Source organism: Gekko japonicus, unplaced genomic scaffold (assembly GCF_001447785.1).
Source record: "Gekko japonicus isolate JY-2015 unplaced genomic scaffold, Gekko_japonicus_V1.1 scaffold47, whole genome shotgun sequence".
NCBI lineage: Eukaryota > Metazoa > Chordata > Lepidosauria > Squamata > Gekkonidae > Gekko > Gekko japonicus.
In genome coordinates, this window is record NW_015165235.1 from 1,783,989 (window position 1) to 1,806,524 (window position 22,536).

At 45.6% G+C, this 22,536-nt stretch overlaps 1 protein-coding gene across 1 annotated transcript in view; it reads right to left on the reverse strand.

Moving 5' to 3' along the window:
• LOC107109247 (neural-cadherin-like) overlaps positions 1-22,536 on the reverse strand; it is a 63,969-nt gene that overhangs the window by 19,999 nt on the left and 21,434 nt on the right. Inside the window, exons 7-19 of the mRNA XM_015409821.1 lie at positions 22,033-22,175; positions 20,075-20,247; positions 19,519-19,687; positions 18,466-18,636; positions 17,890-18,062; positions 17,610-17,777; positions 13,283-13,532; positions 11,573-11,700; positions 10,021-10,207; positions 9,473-9,616; positions 5,890-6,173; positions 3,148-4,765; positions 813-906 (exon numbers count right to left, since the gene is read on the reverse strand). Coding sequence (XP_015265307.1) covers positions 813-906; positions 3,148-4,765; positions 5,890-6,173; positions 9,473-9,616; positions 10,021-10,207; positions 11,573-11,700; positions 13,283-13,532; positions 17,610-17,777; positions 17,890-18,062; positions 18,466-18,636; positions 19,519-19,687; positions 20,075-20,247; positions 22,033-22,175 — 3,702 coding nt within the window. The remainder of the gene's footprint in view (positions 1-812; positions 907-3,147; positions 4,766-5,889; positions 6,174-9,472; positions 9,617-10,020; positions 10,208-11,572; positions 11,701-13,282; positions 13,533-17,609; positions 17,778-17,889; positions 18,063-18,465; positions 18,637-19,518; positions 19,688-20,074; positions 20,248-22,032; positions 22,176-22,536) is intronic.

Sequence of the window (22,536 nt, forward strand, 5' to 3'; positions counted from 1 at the left end):
TTGAACCAGGGGGTCCAATTCTAAGTGCCCCCAAACTGGTTGCCCCCCTCCCCTCCATTTCTATACTGGGGGGGAAAGTTACTTTTTCTCACCATAGAGAACAATGGAGGGGATGGGGGGCAACCTGTTTGGGGGCCTGTAGAATTGGACCCCCTGGTCCAATGTTCTTGAAACTTGGTGGGTATCTTGAGGAGAGGCTCCAGCAACTACCCTGCGGGTTGTGAGCCTCTCCCTCAAACCCCCTCCCCTCCAGTCCCCATAATATACCCTATGTTTCGCCATTGACATCAATGGCCCATAGGATATAATGGGGCCGAATTGCTGCCGAAATTCAGCGGCAATTCGGCAGCAAGCCAATTCAGAAGAGGCCCGAATGGGCCATTTTCGGGGGTGTAGTCGGTTCAGATGAACCGGATGCACATCCCTATTTGTGATCCAAACATTTAGCTTCCTGCTGGACTAGAAAGCAGCTCCTAAGAATCAAAACATAAACTTTCTTGTAAGAATGACCATTAAGGTTTCTCATGGAGGGCAGATGTGAGGGAAGAAAAAAGCAGCAACATATAGAGATGTGTATCCCGCTATCCACAGATTTTGAAAAGCAGGATTTTCTCGCTTTCCCCTTCTTTCTGTAGTTCACAAAGCTCCCTGAATTATTTCTCCAGGGAATGGCTGGCCTCAGAAATAGCACTGTTCAGAATTGTGTGGATGAATACATGCCGGGATGATGTGTCCTATACCGCATTAGTCTAAGAACAGTTCCCTATTTCTGATGCTCACCTTCGTCATCCATTTTGAAAAATAACATTTACCTGGGTTCTTTTCCTTCAAAGTGGTATGTCTTGTGATCCCAATCATCTTTATCTGGTGCATAAATCTTACCTAGTATTGTTGTGGGTAGCATACCTGAAAAAACAGGAAAACATAAGAACTTAAAACATGTCACCCTTTTGTTATTGGGTGATATTTGTTTCTTCAGCTATTCCATAAACACATCTTGCCACTGACAGAACATAAGATATTACAGGAAGCCAGTTAACACCTGTACCCTGAGACCCACTTCTCTAGCTGTGTGACAAACGTCTGAACCATGAACATTCATCTTGCCATATGTACCAACAGGAGTGACATTAAGGCATCTGAGTGCATTATGAAAAACTATGCAAAATGTCCACACATTAGTTGGAATTTGCTTTAAGGAGCACAGTTCTCCTCAGCAAAGGAAGCAGAAGAGAGCAGGGGACTGCAAGACAAAGTCATGTAGAGGGCTGTGGGATTTATAATTTATTTTTATGCATAAATTAAACTTTTAGACCACCCTCTCGTGTGCAAACAAGACTCAGGGTGGTGAACAAGAGCAAAACACATTCATAAATTAATAAAACAATGAATGATACACAAAAACATTTCCAGATGGCAATTAAAAACTTCAGATTGTGGCACCACCTCATGGGGGAAGCAGGAAAACAGGGGTGGGGGGTGGGGTTGTACCAGATTGTAAACATGGAGCTGGAAAACAGAAAGCATGAATACCATCTACTCGTTTATAATTTTATAAATTCAACTCTGTTACAACTTCTGAGGTTTAGATCCAAAAACTCTTGAGTGCAAATGGAAACTATGGAAGAAGATAAGAACATAAGAAGATCCCTGCTGGAGCAGGCCAGTGGTCCTTCTTGTCCAGCATCCTGTCTCACACAGTGGCCAACCAGTTCCTCTAGAGTGCCAATAGAAGGGCATAGAGGCCGAGACTTTCCCTTGATGTTGCCTCCTGGCTCTGGGATTCAGAGGATTAATGCCTCTGAATGTGGGAGTTTCCCTCAGTCATCACCATGGCTAGTAGCCACTGATTGACCTATCCTCCTTGAATCTATCTAATCCCCCAGGGCTCTTTTTGTAGAAAAAGCCCAGCAGGCCATTACTACATCCTCTGGCAGCAAATTCCACATTTGAATCCCTCTCTGCATAAAGAAGTAATTTTTTTTGTCCATTCCGAATCTACTGCCCATCAACTTCACTGGATGCCCTTGAGTTCTAATGTTTTGGGGGAGAGAGAGAAATTTCTCTTTGTCAACTCTCTCCATCCCATGCATAGTTTTATAAATGTATAAACCTCTAATTTATAAAATGTATAAACCTCTAAGATAGGGTTACCGACATCCTACCCCGCTGCAACCCCCTTCATTGCACATTACTCTGGAGAATTCTCTGATCCTCCGGAAGCAACTTTTTGGAGGGTATAAAACAAGTGATTTGTCTCATGTGCGTATGAGTATGCTTACACCTTATGCGCAGGAAACACTAGATCAATATGACAGTGTCCCACGCCAAAGCCTCTACGAGCCCCAGAGGGCGAAGACCCCTCAGAGAGCAGTTCCAAAGGGGTAGAGACGGACGTCACGCCGGGGAAAGGCTCAGGCGAAGGAGGGCTCTCCCGGGAAGCCCAGAGAACAGGGGGGCGGGCACGTGTAAAGGAGGGCTGGGGGAGACGGGGCATACCCGAGCAGACAGGAGCCGATGCGCTCGTTCGGGTGCACGCGGAGCCCCGAGATTCCCCAGAAACAGCCCCGCCCTCGGGGACGCCCAGGCAGACCAGTCAGGGGGGTGGGACAGAAAGACTTCCCTCCAATAGGGGGGGAAGTGATGGGGAAACCACCCTATTGGGGGCCAGGGAAGAAAAGGGGAAGGCTTGCCCCGGGTGGAGAGATATAAAAAGGGAGAAGCCAATAGAGCCGGGGAGGATGTCGGAGTTGACGGGCTTAGGTAAAGAGAGAGAACGAGGATCGGAGACGGCTGTCAACCCCGAGGAGTGGTGGAAAGGGAGTGACGCTACTCCCTCCCCACTTCAAGTCTGAGGCTCTGGCTTCTCCTGAGGGACTGTCGCAGTCACGGCAGAAGCTCCTCCCGCAACAGGGGACGACACCCGGCGTGACAGACAGATTTGGACAGGCAGTGCCTATACGTATTCAAACTTACCTCCAGAAACAAGGTTTAAAAACTTGTTTTTTAGGAGAATAAAAATGTGCTAAATCCTGCAACAGTTTAAATTCTCCACCATGAAACTCTGTTCATGGTTGTACGGCAGCCTCAGTAACACAAGTTAGCCCTATCACTCCAAACAAGGAAGCTTCATCACCGTCATCTTACCACTGAAACTGAAAACGAGGCATTCCATGGAGCCAGCAGCATGCGGATGGTCATTTCGGTCTCCAATATTAACTGTCAGTGTGTTGGTTGAGCTCATGGGTGGATTGCCACTGTCGACGATCAGAATCGGCAGGTAAAACACCTTGTGCACTTCTCTGTCAAAGGTACGCAGTGCAGTTAGCATTGCGCTACCATTGTTGAAGTCCTGCAAGTTAAAGTAAGTCACACTGCCGAAGTCACTCAGCAAGTGAAAGGAGAAAGGAGCCCCATTAGACGAGCTGTCTCGGTCTTTAGCATACAACAACGTCGAAGTTTCGTTCATCTGGACAACCTGAGGAGATGGAGTGTTCTCCCAAACTATTGGGCTGTATGGAGCATCGAACTCTGGTCCATTATCATTTACGTCCTGAAGAGTCACAAGAACTGTGGCACTGCCACTCATGGCAGGCTGTCCCATATCTGTGGCAATGATCACAAGTTGGTACTGTGCCACTGCCTCGTAATCTAGCAATCCCGCCACTAACACCCAGCCATCATTAGCCACAGTAAACTGACCTTTTGGGTCTGACTTGATTAACAGGCGATAAGAGAACCTTCCATTCAGCCCAGAATCTAGATCAACAGCAATAACCTGAACAACTTTAGTACCAATGGGAACATCTTCAGCCAGACCTGTCACTTCATAAAACTGTGGATAAAACATAGGGGGGTGGTCATTGGAGTCCTCCACATAGATGACACAGTATGCAATGCTGAAGAAATCCAGGTCCTCAACTTTCACTGTCAAGTTAAACACCCGTTCGTGAGGCTTCTCAAAGTCAACCCGTTTCCTCAGTCGAATAATACCACGCTTGTCTGCTTTGTCAGACTCAATAAGGAATTTGTGGTCATCATCTCCACCCACAATACTGAACGTCAGCATGCTGTTTTCTCCTTCATCACCATCGACAGCTGGCAGCTCAATAACTTCAGCGTTAAGGCTTGCATCTTCGAAGACAAAGGCCGTATAAATCTTTTGCGTAAAGGCTGGAGCATGGTCATTTATGTCCGTCACCAAAATAGTGGCAGTCCCTGTTCCAGTAAGACCCCCTCCATCTTTGGCTTCAACCACCACCAGGTATTTGCCTTCTTTCTCCCTGTCTAAGGATCCTAACACAGTGGAAATGGTGCCAGTACCTGGACTGATTGAGAACAAATCAAGGTTAATCTCATTCTGGACGTTCCGAATAATGCTGTAGGTTATCACTGCATTCTTCCCAGTTCTGGGATCATCGAGATCGATTGCTGACATCTCCATTACAGTGGAGTCAGCTGGGGAATCTTCAGGGATCTGCCCCATAAAGCAGCCCTCCGAGATGCAAAGGAAAAGAGGGGAGTTGTCATTCACATCTGTCACTTCTATGATGACATCTGCAAAGCCGGTTAGACCGTCACCATCTTCATCTGTAGCAAGGACTAGGAAGCGCCACACAGATCGCTTTTCTCGGTCTAGCTTCTCATCTGCAGTGATTTCCCCCGTGGACTCATCAATACTGAACTCACCCTGGGCACCTTGTCCATGCAGCGAATAGCGGAGAGCTCTCTGATCAGCTTCCTGATCAGGGTCAACAGCAGAAACCTGAAAACAAGCACAAAAACTGTAAGGAGAGCTTTTCAGGATAAAGTGCGCAGGGTGGACTTTCTACTCTACAGTGGAGAGCATGCAGGAGCAATAAAACATCAAGCCTCTTTCAGAAAGTAAAGTCAAGATCCAAAGCAGATCTACAATGCAGGAACTATTAAGGGCCATGCATTCCTTGTTGTTGACTGTCCAACAGTCCTTCTCTTCCCTGCTCCTCTTTTTACACACTTTCTAAATACTGAGTTTTCTGTAAATTTCTGTCAAATCAGTATGAATTGTCATTTTACAGACAGCAAGTCCAAAGCACAAGAACAAGTAAACTCTCTCCCCCCCCATACAAACACCTGGAATCATTTTTAAAAACCTTACAAAAAATGGAAGCAAATCCAAAGTCCAGTATTGGGGGTAATGGGACACATATCCAGACACAGAACAAAATGATTTTCCTTTGGATATTTTTTTACAAATGCAGATTGTACCTTAGATGTTAACAAATGTGTTTCATCTTTCAGAACTGTTCTTCAAGCTGAAGAACAAAGTTTGAGTATAGTGGACCACCGCCCCAAATAGGGGAGTAATTGAAAATGTTTGGCCATAAGAAAAAATTCTTGCTCTCTGGGTAACTTTGCGCCAGTGTTATTGAATAGCAATAAGTTTTCTGGAAAAGAAATGACATGGGAAACTGATGGACAATACTCTGAATTTGGCAGGTTTCAGACATAAAATCAATCCTTCGTTTGCTATGTAAAGAATGCTTGAGTGTCCTCATTTGGGCACTCCATCCTCCAAGAAAGCAGCCAGTTAATTATCTACCCTTTTGCAGCAATAGTTTTCTGTTACACCTGAACTAGTTGTGCTCTCCCTGCAAACCCCAGTTTCCAATAATGGTCTGATCACCATTTGGTTTGTAGGAAACACATAAGCCATAGTTTGCTGGATGTGAAGTAATGGCAAACTATGGGTTGATAGAAAAACAAATATAACTAATTAGCTAGGCATGCACAAGGGAAAGAAGAAGTACTTGAGCTGAAGAATCCACTCATAGTAGAAAACCACAGTTTCTTGTTACATCAGAACCATTCCTCCATTTAAGGATGATGGGATAAATGCAAATATCTTACCTGTAAAACAGTTACAGGGAGATCAGTAAGCTCCTCTAAGATACTGCTGTGATATTCATTCTGAGCAAAGACTGGGGCTTCATCATTCTTATTAATTACACTGATGATAACCAGAGTGTGGTTCTCCCATTTTCCATCAGAGGCCACCAACTGAAGCTCATAACGCTGCTCTTCTTCATAGTCCAGGCCCTGAGCAATCAAGATGGCTCCAGATTCTGGTTCCACATCAAAATCTCCTTGCACATTCCCAGAAGTAATCTGGTATCTTAGCTTGGCATTTGATCCTGAAGAGGAAATATACCAGGTTTCTACCATCTTACCTTGTTAAGCATTAATAAGCATTGATCTGGAACTAGGTGTGAGTAGTATACTGGCCAAGTTTACAGATGACACAGAATTATTCAGAATGATGAAAACTAAGTCTGATGTGAAGAGCTCCAAAAGGATCTCCACAAACTGGGTGGGTGGGTGAGTGACAGTGTGGCAAATGAAGTTCAATGTTGGTAAGTGTCAGGTGATGCAGATTGGGACAAAAAATCCCAACCTCAAGTCTAGGCTGATGGGGTCTGACCTTGCTGAGACTGAGAGGGGAAAGATTTTGGGGTCGTAGTCAATGCTCCCTCTAAGCTGTGGAGTCTTGTGAGCACAAATTCTACTTTGTGAGCTACTGGCATTAAAGTTGTGAGCCAGCGATTGGGCTGCTGCATCAATTGGTTTCCTCTGGAGCCCTCCTTCCTGAGCTAAGACAGAAATGTGTGAGCCGGGGGCTAGAAAACTGTGAGCTAGCCCACACTAACTCAGCTTAGAGGGAACACTGGTCGTAGTGGATAGCTCAATGAAAGTATCAACCCAGTGTGCTGCAGTGGTGAAAAAGGCAAACTCTATGTTAAGGATTATTAGGGAAGGGGTTGAAAATAAAATAGCCAATCTTATAATGCCCCCTCTATAGATCTATGGTGCAGCCTCATTTGGAATACTGTGCTCAGTTCTGGTCACTGTATCTCAAAAAGGACATCACAGAGGTGGAAGAAGTACAGAAGAGGGCAACCAAGATGATTAGGGGCTTAGAGCACCTCCCCTATAAGGAAAGGCTGAAGAGTCCGGGACTTTTCAGTTTAGAAAAGAGACAACAAAGGGGGGACATGATGGAGGTTGACAAAATCATGCATGGGGTGGAGAGAGTTGACAAAGAGAACTTCTTCTCCCTCTCCCAAAATACTAGAACTCAAGGGCATCCAGTGAAGCCAATGAGCAGTAGATTCAGAACAGACAAAAGGAAACACTTCTTCAAACAGAGAGAGTGATTCAAATGTGGAATTTGCTGCCAGAGGATGTAGTGATGGCCACAGGAATAAACAGCTTTAAAAGGGGATTAGATAAATTCATGGAGGATAGGTCTGGTACTAGCCATGGTAACTGAGGGGAACCTCCATGTTCACAGCCAGCCAACCCTCTGAATCCCAGAGTCAGGAGGAGAAGGTCTCAGCCTCTATGCCCTGTTGTTGGCCATCCAGAGGAACTGGTTGGCCACTGTGTGAGAAAGGATTTAATTTTTTTTTTATTATTTTCACGCCAGGCCTTCCGGTCTTCTGCCGTCCTCTGTTAGCTGATGAAGACAATCCTAGGGAGGCTCCAAGTTATATCAGGATGTTGAATGTGGTCAAATGCTTGGTGGAAGATCAGGGTGGCTTACATAAAATTTTTAAAAACAGTTTAAAAACATACATACATACATTCCTATGCGACAGCAATCATAATTCAATGTTTTCGTAACAGGAGTCAGTTTTGTTGTTGTTGTTCAGTCGCACAGTCGAGTCCGACTCTTCGCGACCCCATAGACCAGATCACGCCAGGCCTTTCGGTCTCCCGCCGTCCTCTGTTAGCTGAAGACAATCCTAGGGAGGCTCCAAGTTATATCAGGATGTTGAATGTGGTCAAATGCTTGGTGGAAGAGCTCCGTCTTGCAGGCCCTATGGAATTGAAGTAAGTTCCATAGGGCCCTGGTGTCCTCAGGGAGCTTGTTCCACCAGCGTGACACTGCCACAGAAAAGGCTCTAGCCCTGGTGGTGGTCAGTCTGGCCTCTTTAGGGCCAGGGAGCACTAGGAGGTTTTGTTTACCTGAACACAAAGCTCTCTGGGGAACATGTGGGGAAAGGCGGTCCCCCAGGTATGCTGAACCCTGACCATAAAGGGCTTTATAGGTAAGCACCAGCACCTTGAAGTGAATTTCATATGCTATAGGTAGCCAGTGCAATGCTTTCAGCACAGGCTAGATGTGTTCTCAAGGAGAGAGACTCAACAACAGTCTGGCCGCCGCATTCTGCACCAGTTGCAGCTTCCAAATCTGGGACAAGGGCAGCCCCATGTAGAGAGCATTACAGTAGTCTAATCTCGAGGTGACCATTGCGTGTATTACTGTTACCAAGTCACTATGTTCAAGGAAGAGAACCAGCTACCTAATCAGCGAAAGATGGTAAAAGGCTGACTTGGCAGTGGCTGCTACCTGGGCCTCCATCATTAAGGAGGCATCCAAGAGCACTCCCAAATTCCTAACCTCCGGCGCTGGCACCAAAGGCACCCAATCGAAGGTCGGGAGTGAGATCCCTAACCCTGGGCCACTGTGACTTAGGCACAGAACCTCTATCTTTGTCGGATTCAGTTTCAACTGACTCAATCTAAGCCATCCAGCCACAGCTTGTAACACCAGGTCCAGATCTTTTGGCCCAGAGTCTGACTGGCCACCCAACAGCAGATACAGCTGGGTGTCATCAGCATACTGGTGACAACCCAGTCCGTATCTGGGAAAGGGGGCACATATAGATGTTAAATAACATCGGGGATAGAACCGCCCCTTGAGGTACTCCACAAGTCAGCGGGCGCCTTTGGGATAATTCTTCCCTCAGTGCCACTCTTTGTCCTTGGCCCAGGAGGAAGGAGGCAAGCCATTGTAAGGCAAGCCCCTGGACTCCAGCGTTGGCGAGGCAGTGGACAAGTAACTGATGGTCGACTGTGTCGAACACCGCCAACAGGTCTAACAACAACAGCACTGCCATCCCACCTCGATCCAGATGTCTTTGGAGATCGTCCGTGAGGGCGACCAGTACTGTCTCCGTGCTATGGCCAGGACGAAAGCTGCACTGGAAGAGATTTACATTCTTCTTTCTTTCTTTCTTTCTTTCTTTCTTTCTTTCTTTCTTTCTTTCTTTCTTTCTTTCTTTCTTTCTTTCTTTCTTTCTTTCTTTCTTTCTTTCTTTCTTGCTGGTTTATTGCAAAATAGACTAACATAATCTCATTTTAATAAAGCCTTTAAAAACACTAGACCAAGCTGCCTTCAAAAACCAACATTGAAAAAGTGAGGTTAAAATGTTTTTTAATAAATACAAATGAATAAAAATAAGTGCTTCACAAAGGGAAAACAGAACAAGACACTAATGTATATGAAATACTTCACAAAAATGACTTCTAGGTCAACTGCATTATACCTCAAAGTCTTTTTTCAGTCATAAAACTGAAGGACTTTATTAGCTTATAAGAGGTGCTTCTGCCAAGATTGTACAACGTACAAAGAATTGCATGTTCATACCTTCATCTTTATCATTTGCTGTGGCTGTCAAAACAACATGCCCAACATCCTTGTCTTCGTCTATATTAATCTCATACACTGAATGTGGGAAAGCAGGAGCGTTGTCATTTATGTCACTAATAACAATCCGCACATATGCTGTATCTGAAAGAAGGAACCATAAATTATTTAATTCAGTGGCTTCTGGATATGACAACCTCACGATATAGTTTTGAGCCCTTTTTCATACAAGGATGCTCTTCTTACCAATGGGACTGAGGAACTGAAGGCGCTCACCCAGTATGGCCTTGCTTTCCAACATTAAGAGACTTTGCCAAGACTGGCAAAGTAAACAGAAATGTAACCCCTCCCCCCTGGGAATTTGTCATTAATGTCAGCTCTTTGAAATATGTGCAAACATCTGCTCTGAAGATTCAGGCCAATGCTTTACTTTATATACTGAGCACTGATCCAGTAGATTCTTCCCTTTGATTCATCTGTGCATAGCTGGTCAAACATTTATCTGCTTTTCATCTCCATCCTATGGTTTTTAAACCCCTTGAGCTTACCTGTGTTCGGCTGCCCATAGATACCAGGCCTGGCTGAGTCAGAAGAATCACAAGACTGGACTTCAATCAAATATGAGCCTCTCTTCTCTCTATCAAAAGATGCCTGGGTGGAAATGACTCCCACCTTGGGGTCAATGGTGAAGTACTGGTAATCTTCACTAGGGTCCTTCAGTATTACGTAGTGCACCTGCGGTTGGAGAATATTCCAAGTAAGGAATCCTTATGGTTTACAATCCTTATGTCATCCACGTTCACAACAGAGTAAAGACAGGTCAGCACCAGGGCCGGCTCCAGGTTTTTTTGCACACTAGGCGAGGCTACCGTGCGCCCACCGATGTTGCTGTGCCTCCCTGGGAGCACCACGCCCTGCAAAGGAGGGGGGACAGTTTCCCGGGAATCGGACCGGGGAGGGGCTACAACAACCTCTCCCTCTTTCTCTCTCTCTCCCCCCCAATCAATCCTCAGCAGCCAAACCAGTCAGCTCCAAAACCCAGCGCCTCTCCCCCCCAAGCCCTCCTTTCCCGCTGTCCATCTCCTCTCTCCCTCCCTCCCCAGGGCCGAAGGAAGGCACTCAGGCTGCCACGGCCATCGCGCCCTGAGGCGGCCAGCTCCTGCGGGCTCCTCCTGACTCTCCCCGGGTTCACGTCTCCCCAGTCAGGTCAGAAAACGATCTTGAGGACCATCAAGAGGAGGCAGTAGACCAGCAGGTCCGTGGGCAGGGACATCCGGAGCCTGGGGGCACCTGGAAGCCTTGGGAAATGACTGAGAGAGAGGCCGCCAAGCAGAGGCCCACCGCAGCTACAGCTGGCAATCAGTATTCAAGGGGCTGCTTCCAGATGCCTCTGCTGCCTCTGCTACTGCTGTAAACACGCTTGTCACTCTCACAGCGCTGCTCTTCTCCCGCCAAGGCAGCCTGGGAGCAAGCAGAGGACAAGACCCCTGCTCTGGGCCACCACTCTATAGGGGGGGCGGTGGCTGGGCCCAATGGCTCCAGTGAGGTCACGTAGCACAAACGGGGCACCACAACCGGTGGACTTTACCCACAAGACGATTTTACGGGATAGGAGGGGTGGGAGGAAAAAGGAAGGGAAGATGGTTCCCTGCAAGACTTACCAGTGGGTTCGAAGTTCAGGCGGCTGTTTTTTCTTCCCTTTCTGACCCTGGCGGCTGTGGGACGTTCTCTTTTTGGTCCCCCATCATTGCCCTCCCTCCCCATCATCCAAAGGCAAAAATCCAGAGGCGCAGGTAGAGCCTGGGGGCGGCAGTGGCAGGCTGAGCACAGACAAGGGAGGGGCGGGGAACCAGGCCGGGGGGCGCCTCCTCTAAAGGGGTCACTCTAGGCCACTGCCTAAAAATTGTCTATGATAGGCCGGCCCTGGTCAGCACTAGTGCCCTCTTTTTACAGATGGGGACAAAGAGGAAGAAAGACTGGCCGTCGGGGCTCATAGCTATACATGCAGCATCTGAGACAAAACTGGAACAGCAGCAAGTGCCAACAGCTTTATATGTTGTGCTTACTTACAAGTGAAGTGTTTTTTTTTAAGGGACAAACCTCTCCATGGAGTCCAGAGTCCAGATCGGTAGCTACAACCTGCACAACAGAGCTGCCAATAGCTGCTCCTTCAGGTACAGAAGCTTCGTAGGTAGTAGATGTGAAGAATGGGACGTTATCATTTACATCTGCAGAACGAAAGGGCATCTTGATTAGTCTTCACATTTTATTTCATTATTGCTATTATTATTTTACCCTGAAGTTGCCCCCAACTTACGATGACCCCACAGGGTTTTCAAGACAAGAGATGAGCAGAGGCGGTTTACCATTGCCTGCCTCTGCGAAGCAACCCTGGACTTCCTTGGTGGTATCCTGTCCAAGGACTAACCCGGACTGACCCTACTTAGCTTCCAAGACCTGGAGATCAGGCTAGCCTGGGCCATCCAGGTATGGTCACCGTTTCAAATACCATTATTTTAATTTAATACAGCAATGTTTGTGTGTTGTTGGGGAGTTTTTTGCCGCCAAGTCATAGCTGACTTACAGCAACCTAGTGGGGTTTTTGAGGCAAGAGATGTTTGGAGGTGGTTTGTCATTGTCTGTCTCCGCATCACAACCCTGGTATTCCTTGGTAGTCTCCCTTTCAAATACTGACCAGGGCTGACCCTGATTAGCTTCTGAGATCTGATGAGATCGGATTAGCCTGGGCTATCCAGGTCAGGGCAGCAATGTTTTACTAAAAAGGTAAAGGTAAAGGTTCCCTTGCTCGAAAGCCAGTCAAATCCGACTCTAGGGTTGCGGTGCTCATCTCCGTTTCAAAGCCGAAGAGCCAGCGCTGTCCGAAGACATTTCCGTGGTCATGTGGCCGGCATGACTAAACACCAAGGCGTACGGAACGCTGTTACCTTCCCACTGAAGTGGTACCTATTTATCTACTTGCAATTTCTTGCTTTTGAACTGCTAGGTTGGCAGGAGAATGTTTTACTAGTACAATATTATTTCCACATGTGTGGAATATTATTCCCCTATGCTGTTAATATTTGTGAGCCCTGTTTCACCACTAATGCGTACTATCCATTGCATAACAAGACTTTTTTTGGTAGCTAACTGCTTTCCACTATGCCGCTTTCAAACTGCTAGGATGGCAGGAGAATGTTTTACTAGTACTATATTATTTCCACATGTGTGGAATATTATTCCCCCATGCTGTTAACATTTGTGAGCCCTGTTTCATGACCACTAATGCGTACTATCCATTGCATAACGATACTTTTTTTTTGTAGCTAACTGCTTTCCACTATGCCACCCTCCATGCATAGGGGCACCTATTGGTTTATGGCAAGGCCAGTGGCTTGTAGCACCTTAAAGAACAGCAAAATTCCCAGGGGATAGACTTTTGTGAGTCAAAGCTCAGTTTGTCAGACATAAAGAGATGCTGAAACATAGGCCATAGTTCTGAGGGATTAGCAGGAGTTCTTACTACCAGTATATAAAACTTTATATTTGTATCAAGATTTTGTGTATGCTGCAATTATGTATGGAAAATGAATCCATATAAAAGTATACTCTAGGCTCCTTCATTAAAAACAAAATTAACATCTTAAAACTATATTGCTAGATACATTTGGGTAGATTTAGTGATCACCTAGTCCTTAAAGTTTAAAGTTGTGTCACATGTAATCCAGTTTTGTATATTATATATTTCTGTAATTCCCCAATACATACATACATATAGCCGGTAACAAACTGTTTTATGTGAAGGTAACTAACCTGTTATATTAATACAAACAGTGATGAAAGATGCTAGGGGAATCATAGCTATATTCTGAGCCTTAATTCTTAGTGTGAAAAACTTGGTGGTCTCAAAGTCCAGTGGGTCAGCAACCAGAAGTGAAGCAGACCCATCTGCTCTGTTTGGTTTGAGGTAGAAGCGAACAGGCATGTTGGTCTCTGGAACCTGACCCTCCTCAAGATTATATGTAATCCTTGGGTCACCAAAAGGGGATGTAGCTTTGACAGTCTGGAAACAAAAAGGCAATGATTATACAGAGGCGTATTTAAGTTATGCACTCAGTCTCTCTCCCCCGCATGAAAGCTGCCCAGGAACAGGACTGCACATGGTCTATAAAATGATCTCCCCATGAAGGCCATTGGGCAAGTTCTTCATTGGATTTCTGAAAACAAGCTGAAGGCACACCATTATCAACCAGCCTCCAGGAAGTAACATCAACTCTTTTTAAACTGGTTTAAACAGTGACAGAATTCACGTTCCTGGGATCCAAGATCACTGCAGATGGTGGCTGCAGCCATGAAATTAAAAGACGCCTGCTCCTTGGGAGGAAAGTTATGTCAAACCTGGACAGCATAATAAAAAGTAGAGACATCACCCCACCAACAAAAGTCCATATAGTGAAAGAGATGGTATTCCCAGTAGTAATGTATGGCTGCGAGACTTGGACCATAAGGAAGGCCAAGCACTGAAGAATAGATGCTTTTGAATTATGGTGCTGGAGAAAACTCTTGAGTCCCTTGGACTGCAAGGAGATAAAGTCAGTCAATCCTAAAGGAAGGCCAAATACTGAAGCTCAAATACTTTGGCCAACAAATGAGAAAGGAGCACTCACTGGAGAAGACCCTGATGCTCAGAATGACTGAAGGCAAAAGAAGAAGGGGACAGCAAAGGATGAGATGGTTAGACAGTGTTGAAATTGAACAAACCCTGGAGGACGGCGGAAGACAGGAAGGGCCTGGTGTGATGTGGTTCATGGGGTTGCGAAGAGTCGGACTCGACTGTGCAACTGAACAACAACAACTACTACATCTATGTGCTTTGCATATTAATGTTTTATTGTTTTACTAGCCTGATACCCGTGGTTTGCTACAGTATTTAAGTTCTGTAAATCCAGTTATAATACTGTTGTTCTAATGGAGAATATTGCAGTGTAAAAAATGAAGTGAGACATACATACTGGTTTTTTTTCTCTACTGAAGGACCTCTCTGTAGACCTCATTGGTGCTTCTGCCCTCAGGTGCTAGGATCACCAGGCTGCTTGGTGAGCTCACTCTGGAGCAGGACAAATAGAACTTTCCATTTGAGAAGCAGTCATCTGTTAAGTCAATTCCTGCCAACTTCAGTGTCTGGTCTTGGGACTTGTTAATGGTCATAGCAAAGCAGACCTTGGGAGGGAACTGCAGCCTCTTGAACTCCAAGGGGTTTTCTGATGGTATGAGTGGTATGTATGAACACAGCCTCCCTGATGGATTAAAGTTCCCTAGCCCTGCTCCTACACCTGACAGACACCCACCTGTCTGGTGTTGGGGGGTAGTGTGTTTAAAGGCATTGGGGAGGCTGGGCCAGCAGCAGTGGTATGGCAATCTTGCTGAGCAAGCCACCCCAATGGCTTTAAGGACTCTGTGCCCCTTCCAACCCTTGACAGGTGTAGGAGGTGTAGCATGTCGGAAGGCATTGGGGAGGCTGGGCCAGCAGGATTGCTAAGGCAATGCTGCTTGAGCAACCTCCCTGATGACTTTCAATGCTCTGCCCCTGCTCCTGACAGACCACCTCCTGTCAGGTGGAGGAGGGGTGGATGGGAGTGTGTCTAAAGCAATTGGGGAGGCTGGCCAAGCAGCATTGCTAAGGTGTTTCTACTTGGGTGGTCTCCCTGATGGATTAAAGTACACTGGCTCTGCTCCTACACCTGACAGACACCTGCCTGTCTGGTGTTGGGGTGTGTTTAAAGGCATTGGGGAGGCTGGGCCAGCAGCAGCGGTAAGGCAATCCTGCTGGGCAATCCTCCCTGATGGCTGTAAGCATCCCACCCCCTCTCCTACGCCAGACAGGCAGCTGCCTGTCCAGTGTAGGAGGGGGAGGGTAATGCAAGCCATTGTGGAGGCTGGGCTGGCAATACCACTAAGGCGTTACTGCTGGGGCAGGCTCCCTGAAGGCTTTAAGCACCATGCACCTGCTGCTGCACCTGACAGACAGCTGCCTGTCCCATGTAGGAGGTGGGGGGAGCATCTCTGAAGCCATTGGGGAGGCTGGGCCAGCAGCATTGCTGCACCTTACAAATGGTTGGCCATTCCTGGTTTCCTCAGCTGTCATTAGCTCACTGCAGTCTCCTGTAACTGTTTTTTTTAACCTCAGAACACTGAGCTCTGCAGCTGACCAGAGAGAGGGGGCTGCAAGGAGGCAGCAGCCTGGCAGCCACATAGGAAGCAATGGGGGGGGGAGCACATTTTACCACTTTTGACCCCCAGCTCCAGAATATCGAAATCATAATGCACAAATTCCTCCCTCATAGCACACTGCTATAAGCACTCAGCTAGAGCAAACAGAAAAAGATATTCCAACTTGTCAAATTTACAGTTATTGGTGTGGGGGGGAAGCAGTTAGCTGCATTCTTCCTTCTGTTAACTGCTCGCTTGTTTAGTCTGGTGGCAAAAAGGAGCATGCCTACAGCATATGCTATCATATCTATGTTTCCACACATATGGAAAGACACATGGAAAAGGTGGAGAATAGTTCAGGATAATCAGTCCCAAGATGAATATTCACAACGTATTAAAAATCAAAGCGTACCACTATTTTGGTGTCACGAACAGTGTTCTCTGGGATCGTTACCCAGTACACGCTTTTCTCCCACTGCGGCAACTGATTAAGTACATTAGTAACAGTGACAGACAGCTCTACACTGCTACTCCGGTTCCCTCCATCTGTGGCTATGATGTATCTGTTTATCTGGAATGTCTGCAAAAGAAGTTTGCCATAGTCATTCACTCAAAACCTGAACAATAATTTGTGAGAACAGATTGCAAAAGTAGATGAAATGGACCGACAGCAGCCAAAAGCTTGAATGTACCTGGGAGAGTAAGTGATTCACATATATCCAGCCAGAGGTGGGGTTAATTTGGAAATACTCAGGCTCCTGCTGTAACATAGAGTACATGATGACAGCGTTTACCCCTTGGTCATCATCGTGAGCTGCCACACGGAGAAAGCTTGTTCCCACTGGGGTGTCTTCACGAAGGAAGTCTAGGTAAGTACACAGATTGTTCTCAGCACACATAGTATTATGGGACAAGAAGTATGGTGCTGCCTCATTGGCTGAAATTATTCACTAGTGGTTGTATCCAACCAACCACTACCAGTACAACATGCACAGGTTTTTCTCAGGGTTCCCATCTCATCACAGTTCCTTTGGAGTGCTGGAAAGAGGATGTCTGGTTTCACAGGATCCACATGAACACAATTCTAGCAGGCTGGAGGGCTGTCTTCATTCATCATTATTTGATAACATCAGATAACACCACTTCACTAAGCATCATCTGATGCGTTTGTATCTAGAGGCAGAGAGAGGGGTGACCAGCCACCAGGGAAAGTAGCAAATCTAAAATGGCTCTGAGTCAGAATATACCAACAGGCCATGGCTACTCACATTGGTAGCGGCTGCTCTCAAACTTTGGATCGTTGTCATTCACATCAGCAATGCAAACGGTGATTTGACACACGCCAATCAGTGGTTCTTGAGCTTGATCAGTTGCTGTCACAGAGAGAGTAAATTCCTTCTGCTTCTCTCGATCAAAACTACGAGTTGTAGTGATAACCCCTAAACAAAAACACTTTTATGAAGGGAGGCAGAAGAACCTTCTTTGATTGTCACCATCTTTTTCACAAGCCACACATACTGCTCCCCACTTACTCATACTTTTTCCGTTTACTAAAAGCTTCTCCCTTACAAACTCAGGGCGATTTCGCACTAGAGTTGCCACCCCCAGCTCCAGAATATCGAAATCATAATGCACAAATTCCTCCCTCATAGCACACTGCTATAAGCACTCAGCTAGAGCAAACAGAAAAAGATATTCCAACTTGTCAAATTTACAGTTATTGGTGTGGGGGGGAAGCAGTTAGCTGCATTCTTCCTTCTGTTAACTGCTCGCTTGTTTAGTCTGGTGGCAAAAAGGAGCATGCCTACAGCATATGCTATCATATCTATGTTTCCACACATATGGAAAGACACATGGAAAAGGTGGAGAATAGTTCAGGATAATCAGTCCCAAGATGAATATTCACAACGTATTAAAAATCAAAGCGTACCACTATTTTGGTGTCACGAACAGTGTTCTCTGGGATCGTTACCCAGTACACGCTTTTCTCCCACTGCGGCAACTGATTAAGTACATTAGTAACAGTGACAGACAGCTCTACACTGCTACTCCGGTTCCCTCCATCTGTGGCTATGATGTATCTGTTTATCTGGAATGTCTGCAAAAGAAGTTTGCCATAGTCATTCACTCAAAACCTGAACAATAATTTGTGAGAACAGATTGCAAAAGTAGATGAAATGGACCGACAGCAGCCAAAAGCTTGAATGTACCTGGGAGAGTAAGTGATTCACATATATCCAGCCAGAGGTGGGGTTAATTTGGAAATACTCAGGCTCCTGCTGTAACATAGAGTACATGATGACAGCGTTTACCCCTTGGTCATCATCGTGAGCTGCCACACGGAGAAAGCTTGTTCCCACTGGGGTGTCTTCACGAAGGAAGTCTAGGTAAGTACACAGATTGTTCTCAGCACACATAGTATTATGGGACAAGAAGTATGGTGCTGCCTCATTGGCTGAAATTATTCACTAGTGGTTGTATCCAACCAACCACTACCAGTACAACATGCACAGGTTTTTCTCAGGGTTCCCATCTCATCACAGTTCCTTTGGAGTGCTGGAAAGAGGATGTCTGGTTTCACAGGATCCACATGAACACAATTCTAGCAGGCTGGAGGGCTGTCTTCATTCATCATTATTTGATAACATCAGATAACACCACTTCACTAAGCATCATCTGATGCGTTTGTATCTAGAGGCAGAGAGAGGGGTGACCAGCCACCAGGGAAAGTAGCAAATCTAAAATGGCTCTGAGTCAGAATATACCAACAGGCCATGGCTACTCACATTGGTAGCGGCTGCTCTCAAACTTTGGATCGTTGTCATTCACATCAGCAATGCAAACGGTGATTTGACACACGCCAATCAGTGGTTCTTGAGCTTGATCAGTTGCTGTCACAGAGAGAGTAAATTCCTTCTGCTTCTCTCGATCAAAACTACGAGTTGTAGTGATAACCCCTAAACAAAAACACTTTTATGAAGGGAGGCAGAAGAACCTTCTTTGATTGTCACCATCTTTTTCACAAGCCACACATACTGCTCCCCACTTACTCATACTTTTTCCGTTTACTAAAAGCTTCTCCCTTACAAACTCAGGGCGATTTCGCACTAGAGTTGCCTCGCAGCGCAGCCGCCGTTTGCCCCGACACAAAGGTTAATTTCACATCCGAGGCTGCGGGGCTGCATTTTGACTCGCGGCTTCACCCGATTTCCTCCGCAGTTTCGTGATCCTGGTTTTTAAGGATCACGAAACTGCGGAGGAAATCGGGCGAAGCCGCAGGTGAAATGCAGCCCCGCAGCCTCGGGTGTGAAATTAACATGTTTGTGTCGGGGCAAACGGGGCTGCGCTGCGAGGCAGCTCTAGTGCGAAATCCCCCTCATAGTTACAAAAAAGGGGTCCTTTCCCGTTTCACTCCTCAGTTTGTTTTCCTTCTGTGTCTTAATGACTAAGAAGCAGACAACTTACTGAAGTTCTCAATCTTCCGGCATGTTTCAAGCCGACTTCTCTTCTTAATGATAAATATAACTGTCACAAAATATAGAAAGTATGACAGACATCTGATACAATAACACCAGGAAGAGCAGTTGGCTTGAAATGAATGAAGAGCTTCCATTAACTGGTGTAGCAGAAAGACTAGGAGAATGAGGCCCCCAGTTCAAATCTTACCCCAGCCACAAATTCACTCAGTGGCCTAAGCAAGCCACTTTCTCTTGTCCTCAGTCTTCCATTCCCAACTGCAAGATGGAGGTATAACTATTAACCCTTTCTGGTTCAGTAAGAAATGGCTACTCTAAGAAACAAACTGCTGGACTAGATCAATCAAGTATGGCTGCTTCTACCTGAAACAGGATCAATGCTGAAACCTGGTGAAATGCCATCTCTATGCATGAGGCCATACTTCACCTCCCCATTCAATCCCAGGTCTGCATCAAAGGCCTCCACCTGCAAGACGTAGGTGCCTGGAGACTGATTTTCCAGCACCCAGGCGCTGTCACTGTAGGAAGCACACTGCAAGAGAAATAATTCGTTAATTACAGGGAACAGCCACAGAACTGATCAACTGATATCATATCCATGCAGTGCAACCCCAAGAAGAGTTCCATCTTTCTGAGCCCATTGAAGTCATGGGGCTTAGAAGGGTGTAACTCTTCAGGATGGCACTGCTGGACTCCAAACTAGTCACAATGCAAAGCAAATAGGGGAGATAAGTAAAGACTTCAAAGTCATACAGTTGGGCATATGTTACCACTTTCCCTAAAGACCCACTTGAGGTTGGCCAAAGCTATATGACTTCACATTTCCAGCCAAGGAACACAGTACTCTATCCCCTATCAACTGATCAAAAACATGAACAATTTTACAGCAAGCAAGAAAACTTGTGGTCTGTCACCTTACCTCTCTGAAAACAGGCTTGTTGTTGTTGGCGTCATTGATTCCTACAACCACCTCTGCAAAGCTACTGAGAGATCTGGGTCCCCCAGAGGAATTGTCATCTATAGCAGAGACATTCAAAACATATTGTGGGCCTTTCAATTTAGGCAGAGGGTTTCTGCGGAGTCTTAGAATCCCTGGATTTAGGAGGGGAGGGAAACCGAAATTAATAACCACAAAAAGAAAAGGCCAACCTGCTCTGTTGGAACATATGGAGATATGACTGTGTGACAGAGTGTTGGACTTGACGGGCCATTGGCCTAATCCAACATTGGTTTCTCTTATGTTCTTATAACTAGAGTATTGGCAGGAAAGGCTTGATTCAGTACTTTGTGTAAGGCCAGGAATTATGCAATGCCATTCAATTTTTTTATGAGAAGACAAGAGCTGCAAGGGGAACAGAAAGTGTGGTATATCACTGTGTGATTCTTATTACTTGAGACTTAGGCCATAATCACATACGCACTGAAAAGTGTGGGAAAACTGATATGTAATTGTAAATCTGCCCTACATGGCCAGAAACTGAATACAAGTCCTAGGAGGCAACACTACTGTTGACCCTCCATAGTAATTGGTCAGCCATTATATGAAACAGGATGCTGGACTAGATGAACCACTGGTCGGATCCACCAGGGCTCTTCTTATGTTCCTGTCCCCCTCAGGAGGGGGGATCTTTTTCACCCTACCCTCTCCAGACAAGCATGGCTGCCCTTTATTATCAGGGCAGGGGATAATGAAGCCCCAGTTAGCCTGGAATTGGAGAAGAAGCAACTTCATTACTGAAAGTTTTCCATTTTCCAAAAACACAGGACCTTTTCTCCATCCAAGCTGACCTCCTGTAGCCTACACAGCTGTAAGTGATTAATTTACTTATGATTAACACAGTAGTACCTTGGAAGGAAAAACCTTCCAAGGGAAGAGGAGACCATTTTCTTGGTTAAGCACTCTAGGACTAAAGCCAGGAATCGACAATCTGGATAACCATACAAGTGAATTTTTAGGATTCCAGAAAGAGTGATTTTGGAAGGTCAAGACCAAAAAGGTTTCCCTTTCAGAATGGCTACAAGGGAACAAAAAAGCTACGTGGGTCATTACTTCCTAGTACATTAACTCAGTGCATAAACTGCTCAAAGAACATGCCTATAAAACTAGGGATGCGCACTCAATATATACCAAGCTGAATAAATACCAAAAAATACCTTATCAGTATTTTTCAGGTATTTATTCAGCCAAATCAGATTTTCTAATCTGATTCAGCTACCAATCCATCTGAGCTTAATAAAAGCTGATATTAGTTGGCTTTTATTCAGGCTCAGCCAAAGCAGCACGAGTTCACCCACCTTTCAGGTGAACTCAAACTGCTTCCAGGTTCCTTGTGCACGACTTGGCTTTGCAAAAGTCATTTAAAGGGAAAGTTCCCTTTAATTGCTTTTGCAAAGCCAAGTTGCGTGCATGTCTTCCCTTCCCTCCCTGAATTGTGCCCCAGTGGGGGCACGCATCAGTGAGAGAAGGGAAGGCATTTAAAGTGGCAGCATGCCTGAGCAAAGGAAGGGAAGGTATTTAAAGAGACTGCGGTCTCTTTAAATGCATTCCCTTCCATCGCTAAGGTGTGCCGCTGCTGCAGCACAACTCGGGGAGGGGAGGGAAAGTATGGACCTGAATAAATTCAGCAATACTGATTATCTTCCAAGTCCCAATATCACAGTGCTATTGGGATTCGGGATTATCAGTATATACACCAATATTTTGGAGTTTGGTATACCCAAACCTGAAAAATACCGATTTTATTGTGTGCAAACCCCTATATAAAACTATATTCACATGATATGCAAACGGTACAAAGTTACAAAATTTTCCTACACATACACTAAGGCATAGAGTGAGTCAAGCATGCATGTGACAGAATAGAGGAAGAGGCCTACCTCTATGCCTCTCTAATTCAAAATTGCCTTCTTCATTACCCCCAGTAATTAAGTACAATACTCCATCTCCATCAGGATCCTTTGCATGGATCGTGGCCACTAAAGTCCCAGGGCCTGCATCTTCTGAGAGGAAAGTTCTGTAACTGATGCAGAAATCAAGAATTATATAACATTTACTAACATGGTCAACAGTACCCCATGAATCAATGTTACAAAGATAACTTTATTATGAATTTGACATGATTCCCTTTTCCACCTTAAATGCAGTAAAGAAAAAAAATGGTTTGTAACGTGACCTTCCCATGTTGCTAGAATTGCATGCACATTTTTCCAAAGTAGAGCCTGGAGCAATTTATGTTATCAGACAGACAGCATTACATTTTAAGCTTCTTAAGAATGGAAGGGAATCCAAACCCAAGTGAACTTTTTAATTAAGCTTAATATTTCAGATTGGCAGGGAGTGTTCACTTATTATATGATTTATGTCTCAACATCCAGGGGACT